The 8,164-nt window shown below is 35.1% G+C and overlaps 1 protein-coding gene across 1 annotated transcript; it reads right to left on the bottom strand.

Moving 5' to 3' along the window:
- Positions 5,209-7,499, bottom strand: LOC104718034. Its single transcript, XM_010435697.2, has 2 exons — positions 7,386-7,499; positions 5,209-5,698 (listed from the first exon to the last, which is right to left on the bottom strand). Exons 1-2 carry the CDS (start codon positions 7,497-7,499, stop codon positions 5,270-5,272), a joined length of 543 nt encoding a protein of 180 aa, XP_010433999.1. The 3' UTR covers positions 5,209-5,269.

The following is an 8,164-nucleotide window of genomic DNA, read 5'->3' as shown; positions in this document are numbered from 1 at the left end:
AAAAAGGAGCTATTGTTAGTGAAAAGAAGACATGTAAAGCTATGTGACATAAGGCTTATTGTGAGTGAAAAGAAGACATGTAAAGCTATGTGACATAAATCCTTACCGCGAACTCAATGAAGTATCTCTCTTGTTTATCCCGCGGCACACATGTCCAGCTGTAGAAGGGACCTTCGAATTTGTTTAGAAGAATTTTAGTAATCTTCCGAACAAGTTTTGACCCTTTGTCACGAGTAAACCTCCAAAAGAAACAATACAAGAGGCATCAGTTAATGAGTCAAAAGAAACAATACGCATACGCACATTCACAAAAAAGTTTCTACGGTTTGATGCATGAACACAATCTATACTTCAATCAGTAAACATAAACATGAATCTCAATACACAAGCAATATATCATAATACACAAGCAATGAATACACAAACATGAATCTAAAGACACAATCCTAAAGACACAATAAACCAAACGAAATCATAATAAACTTACTCTCGTTATCATAATCACAATCCTAAAGACACAATAAACCAAACGAATAAACATAAACCAAAGGAAATAAACATGAATCTAAAGACACAATCCTAAAGACACAATAAACCAAACGAAATCATAATAAACGAAATAAACATGAATCTAAAGACACAATCCTAAAGACACAATCATAATCACAATCCTAAAGACACAATAAACCAAACGAAATAAACATTGACCTACAGATTTCTCTTCAAACATTCACAAAACACCATTACAAATACATGATAAGAGAGAAAAATCATACCATTGGGTGTTCGGTAAGGGTGTGGGAGAGAGGACCGTGGTGAACTTATCCCGACCTGGCACCACAAGCAGGGCATTTAGAGCCCGAACCACGTCCTCCTGGAGCTCCGGCAACACCGTAGAAGTTTCTTCTTCGAAGTTGTTGCCCTGGGACGATGGATGCGATGGATGACTACGAGTCTGATGACTACGAGCCTGAGAGCGTTGAGCTGGAGAAGGCGGAGAGTCATCTTGAAGAGTTGCATGAGTCGCTGGATTGTAGTTAACTTCTACTGAAGGAGACCGGCGTACTTGAGGTGGAGGTTGGCGAGTAACGGAGCCCTGAAATAGTTGTTGAGGCGGAGGATAGTCCCGGATCTGGGATTCCGTTGAATGTCGTGGCAAAATGGGGACTTCATCAGGTGTCTGCTGCGTACGAGGAGCTTGGACTGCCGGCGTGAAGTCGTACTGACTGGGTAGATTAGTATGTCGTAGTCTTGACCCTCCGGGAATCTGAGAAAGATTACGATCGAGTTTTCTCTTTCTTCCTCGAGCAGGCATCGTGTGATGATTGAGACGAGAGACTGAGAAGAGAGATTGAGAAGAGAGAGTGTCGATTGAGAAGAGAGATTGAAAAGAGAAAGACGATTGAGAAGAGAGAGTGTGAAGAGAGACTGTCGATTGCGGCTTTAGGGTTTGTCTCGAGGAACCCTTGTCTCGAATGAGAAGAGATAAGAAGATTAGGGTTTTTTTTTTAACGGAATGTTAATGGATTTGGGCCTAAATTGGGTAATTAACCTAGATTTGGGCCTAAATTAATGCAATGACCTTAAACAAAAAAAATTTCTAAGTTCAATAATTCTATATATAACTAAATTTAATAATTTCTAAGTTCAATAATTTCTAAATTCAATAATTTCTAAGATTAAGAATTAATTTATAAGTTTAAGATTAGAGTTTATAATATATTATTCTATATATAATTTCTATCTTAATTATAATAATAAATCTTCACATAAATTATTTTAGTATTTATTAATCCTTAATGAATATTGAAACAAAAAAATAAATAAGGAAAAGATTCTATATATAACCAATATAGATGCTTTAAATAGAGCATATTCATAAGTACAAATCCTATGCAAATATTGTTTGTGAATAAAAGTAAAAAAATGATAGGCTTCTTAAAAAATGCATCGAACGGATGCATCATAACTCTTCTACCCGAGAGACATCTATTGTTCTTGCAAACACTACATGGACAGAAAAACTTACCGCCATTATTCTGAACTGTATCTTGGCTACTTCCAAACGAGAATTGGTCCAACCCCACTAATTCGAATTCTAATGAAAAATTTCCTGCCATTATATATATATATATATATATATATATATTTTGTGTTTTTTTAAGAACTATATATATATTTTTTTGGAGAAAATAAAAGTTTTTATAAAGTCAAATTTTTTTTTTGATCTACATTTTTTTTTGGGGAAGGAAAGACAATTGTGTTGGAATGAGATGACAAATGGATGCAATTTGTTTTTAAAGACTACACCTATGCCACTAATAGGCGACTACTCAATATCAGTTGGCCCCCACAGAAAAAACACATTTTTTAACTGTCTTTTATGACTATTTGGCGACTACGGGGTGACTATTTAACGACTCGCTGAATGAGTCGTAGAATAGTTGCTAAATTGACGACTATATTACGACTATCTAATGTGGTCGGTAAAGTAGTGACTGTTTGGCGACTAAATTACTGTAGTCACAACATAGTCGCAAAGTGGTCACTATCTGGTCGTTATTTTTGGCGACTACAAATGTAGTCGCTACTTGTAGTCGCTAATCGACTATTTTCTTGTAGTGTCCATTGCAAAGCTTACTCAAATTCCAATAACTTTTATGAAGAATTTGGGAGCTAAATCCCAAGGAAAGGTCTTCATACGAGTGGATATTTTGAGGGACTGCAGACTGGTTCTGAATCATCAGTCATCTTGTTTGCATTCAAATGTGTGTCTTCCGTTATATTAATCTGAAATGGTTCAAAATACACACAAAACACACCAAAGCATAGACAAAGACATTATAGAACCTCTAAAATGCAAGAAAACTCACTTGGACACTAAATGCAACAAAACACAATGAAAATACACAAGATAATGGAACATAACAACCATGAAAAAATAGTAAATATATATATATATATATAGATATATATATATAGATATATATATATATATATACTAATTAGATGATGACTCTTGTAGGTATCAATCTCAGTATGTCCGGACATAAATCGTTGGACCAACTATTGGACCGGACCGATTGTAGATTAGATTAAGTAATTGCGGACTAGGCTCTGATACCATATTAGATTGTGGGCTTTCAACTCAAAATGAATTGACATTGAGTGGAGATATCCATATCATATATATGCAAATATTCTACTCAATTTCCAATATTGTATCCCTAATACTCAGGGCCAAATACAGAATTTATGCGTGAAATTATTACAGTTGGGTTTAACTGGCCTATCTCCATTACATGCAAAATGGAAATCGAGAAATGGTTAGGGTTTGCATATAAACGCAACAGCTTGGTACTCAAGAAAGATTGAGCCGTATCCTTTAACTTAGGGTCCCCAACGAATACGATCACGTACTGGTTAGCCCATAATGTAAACCATAATTGGTAATGGAAGTTTATGGAAGAAGGTTCCCAACGAGAATGTAATTAACCTCACGGAGAACTCGATATTTAATGTCAAAAATGCAATATAGAGTTATGTTGATGTATTTTTGTTTATTTCTTGGTTTGAATAATGAATCAATTTCAGTTTCACCATAATTTGTTGTCTTGTTAATCGAAAAGAACTGAGGTTGAATGTCAATTTTTATTCCATTGATCAAGAACTGATCATATGTTCTTCTTCGATTTGGTTATCCGTTCTTTGTAGTTCATGGTGGTCGAACATGTATACGGGCCACACGAGTAAACAAATACAGTAGCTATACATTAACCATACAGGAGATAGCTAGAATCAGACGAAAAAAAACAACTGTATGATTATATAATTTTAGAGTATACAAGGTGCAACTGTCACATGTTGGGCGTATATATATGTACGTAAAAAGTTTATCAAGATGTTTAACATGGCTGATACGAAACCATTTTCTTTTTTACTGATCACTTTGACACCGAAGATGAGATGCGTATATGGATAAGATTCCAAATACTGAAATACATATGCTATTTTCCAGCCTGATGTATACGAAAATATGTACGAGGTTAAATTCATGTGTATGCACAGGTATGAGCAATCACGAAAAAATGACACTGAAAAACTGTTAAGTTTAGTTTCAAAGGTATTGTATATATAAGTTTGTTATTATTTTTCAAAAACTTTGAAATGGAGTTGCATGTATATGTTGACGTTGATAGCCAAAAAAAAAAAGGGCACATGCGAGTATGTCTATAAGTTTGTTTAATTACAAAAGGAACTAACCAAGTAGCCCAAAACAACTTAGAGCGCGTTACAATATTTTTAATAACTCATTTTGTAAACAGTTATTTAATTCCACATATTATGTCTCCTAAACAATGAAGATCTTACAAGTTACAATCCAACATAAATAGGAAAAAAAACCCTAGGTCTTGAAGATTATTTATAGGATTTTGTCTTGTATTAGGGTTTGTAAGGGTAAAAACATATTTTATTCTTGACTGCAGGAAAAGGGGAGGCGTAGGAGGCTTCTGGACCGTGGTGGAGGCTTGGACTTGGCCGCAGTGATAGTCGCTGGTCAGGCCTTCAATAAAAGCTCATCGGCTAGATGGTTCTTCTTACGTCGGTTTATACCACGTCTCGGTAAATCGGGCATAACTTCCGGATGGCTGGATGGATTGACTTCAATCCACTTCGAGGATAAATATAACTCTCTCAGCTTTCCATAGACACTAAGCACGTAAAAATGTGAGTTCTATAAGTTCTTCAAAAGTGGTCCGAACGGTAAAGCTCTGAATCTGTCCTGAAACGTATTTTCTTTGTCTTTTGGTCTTTTTTTACTACAAAACCTGTGAAATCTTCTTAAAACCTAAAATACTTGTTAATAGACATCAAAAACTTGAAATCATATCAAACTCTTCCAATGCATATAAAAACTATAGCTAATATGGGTAAAATAATAATGTTATCAGACTTGAAATGGAGTTGCATGTATATGTTGACGTTGATAGCCAAAAAAGGGCACATGCGGGTATGTCTATAAGTTTGTTTAATTACAAAAGGTGCTAACCAAGTAGCCCGAAACAACATAAAGGGCGGTACAATACTCTTAGTAACTCATTTTGTAAACAGTTAATTAATTAATTCCACATATGTATTATGTCTCCTAATCAATAAAGATCTTACAAGTTACACAATCCAACATAAATAGAAAAAAAACAAGTTCAATTAACACTACAATTGGAAAACATCATATCAAGAAGGACGATCTACCTAATTAAGTTTGTTGTTACTTGTTAGTAGACCTAGTATTATCAAATCTTGGAACCGTTCTTGTTCTCGAAGCATTAGGATTAGCTCTAACATGACCCACCATTGAAACCTGAAGTGCTTCTTTCCTCTCCATCTCCTCTCTCATCGCTTTCTTCTTCCCTCTCACTACCATCGCCACCACCAATAACCCTAACAGAAACGCTCCAATTAATGACCCAATCACACTCCCCACCGCCACTTTCCACCGGCTCAATCTCCCTCCGCCACCTTCATCCACGGAAGGAGACGACGGTGGCGTTACCACGGCACCACCACCACTTTCGTGAGCTCTAGTCACGAGCGCGTAGTGGCCTTGTCTTGTTCCCAAGCAAACGTAGGCCGAAACTTGCTCTCTAAACTTTATGTTACCGTTACTTGTGAAGCAAGCACATGATAGAGATGAGTTCTGTTTCGTGTTAGGATAAGGGTCACTGCTTGCCTTGCTGCTCAAGAATTTGGGCTGTAGGGTGGCGATGGAGAAGAGAGATCGCTGAGGCATGGTTGAGACGAGACGTAAGTCTTCGACTTCGAGACTGTGTTGCACTTATTCTCCAGAAACACATGCAAGGTAAATAATTGCTTTATGCCCTTTATTTTATTTTTCGCATGAACAGTGTTGGCAGAGTTTATGAATCTTAGAGAAAACTTGGGTGAGAAAACTAAAACAATCTCTTTATTTCTCTGAACTTGCAAGGTTAGGTTTTTTTTAAAAAAAAAAACTTATTTGTAATGGGAGCAATTTAATTACCTATTCCGTAGATGTTTCTCGATCGTTAGATGTTTCAAAACCTAAATATGAAATCTGTTTACTAGCAAGCTATGATTCTAGAAGACATAAAACTGCAAAAACCGGTTGATTTGGTCTCAGGTCGAGTGGCTCAGATTATTTGCGAGCAACAGAGTTCGGGTAACTAATCTTTTCTCAACCTTGACTTTAAGGAAAAACATGAATCTTGGTCACTCTTTCTTACAAAACTTTTGAGAAGCTGAAATGTTGTGTTCATTTTCTTCTTTTTTTTTCCAGTAGCTACAGTGGTTTTCAGCTGGGGGAATGGTGCAAACTTCCAACTTCGAACTAACAAACAACATCTTCAGAAGCTAACCGGCAGAGTTGATTCACTGCATGGCTGTTTCATTAAGTTGGTCTCTGCTGCAAAGTTCCATAATGTTGGCATTAGTTCTCATAAAGAAGTATACACGTGGGGATTTGGAAGGGGTGGCCGCCTTGGACATCCTGAATTTGATATTCACATGTATGTATTGTTTTTAATACTCTAACTAAATATTCACCCGCAGTACACCGCAGGCCTATATTTTTTTGTTGGGAAAGGCAATATAAAATTTATTTATTATATTAACTATATATGTAAATAATATCTTTTGTATTTTTTAAATTTACTATAATTTTACATCAATATATTATGTACTGTATAACTTCCATTATCAACATGTAGTGGTATATTATATAGTTAGGATATCCTTATTGTTCATTAAATTTAATTTAGTCAACAAATATACTTTTTGTGATTTTTATTTTTCATTTACAATGTAGAGATAATAGTCTTACATAATATATTCTATTTTTATAATTATATGTATACGATAATTTGATTTTGTAATTTTTGTTGCTATATCTCTATATCATTTAACACTTTTGTATTTATAGTTGTGCAAGTCGATTAAAATGGTAGAGTATTTTTTTGTAAAAAAAATTTAAAATCAAGAAGTTTAATCTGATATCTAGGCTGTTATTATTGTCTACGGTTAATCAATTGTGTTTAATATTTAGTATAATTTTTTAGAAAATAGATTAATTAAATATAAAATATTTAATGCTAATAGATGTTGGTCCGATACTTTTGGAAATTTGAATAGGAGAAAATCTTCTTCAATTAGATTCTGAATTTGATATTATTTAAAGTAAAAACAATAGTAAAATTTAATGCCAATGGCATGATTGTAAATAGATTTGAACTTGAAGATTTATTTCATAAATGTCTCCAAAAATGTATATATAGATATAGTGACTTGAGAAGCTTATTTGCTTTCAACACGTGTGCTATTTGTGTCAATGTGTCATCCTGCAGTTTCACGTTGAAGTTCTGTTTCGTTCTAGGTTTAGGGTCGCCGCTTTCCTTGCTGCTCAAGAATTTGATCAAAATAGGGGTTTGCTCCGTTCCCATTACGTTTATCTCATAAGGGTTCATAATTGCTTCATGCCCTTTATTTTATTTTTCGTATAAACAGTGTTAGCAGATTTTATGAATCTTAGAGAAAACTTGGGTGAGAAAATAAAACAACCTCTTGATTTCACTGCATGGCTGTTTCATTAAGTTGGTCTCTGCTGCAAAGTTCCATAATGTTGGCATTAGTTCTCATAAAGAAGTACACACGTGGGGATTTGGAAGGGGTGGCCGCCTTGGACATCCTGAATTTGATATTCACATGTATGTATTGTTGTTAATACTCTAATATGGTGACTTGATGAGCTTATTTGCTTTCAACACGTGTGCAATTTGTGTCATCCTGCAGAATCACGTTGAAGTTGAGGTAGTCGATAAGGTGAAACCAAAGAGACCTCCACAACCACCGCCAAAGCCACAACCACCACCATCATCTCAAAGACCAGTGCAACCTCCTACTGAGGATGTTCCTGCAACTTCCGCTTGACATAGCATTTTTCTCATCAAAGGCTAACACTTGAAACTCGTCAATTTTGGTATCTAACATATGAGGGAGTATTAATGTACGGAGTAGTAACTAAAAGTATTCTTGATAGTTTTTTTAAGCAAAGATTGGAGAGTATCTTAGCGGGACTCGTCCCATGCATGTATGGACCTTCATGGAGTTGAACATAAAAAACAACTCAAGT

Source organism: Camelina sativa, chromosome 2 (genome assembly GCF_000633955.1).
Source record: "Camelina sativa cultivar DH55 chromosome 2, Cs, whole genome shotgun sequence".
In the NCBI taxonomy this organism is placed as follows: Eukaryota; Viridiplantae; Streptophyta; class Magnoliopsida; order Brassicales; family Brassicaceae; genus Camelina; species Camelina sativa.
This window is presented reverse-complemented; position numbering and strand designations above follow the sequence as displayed.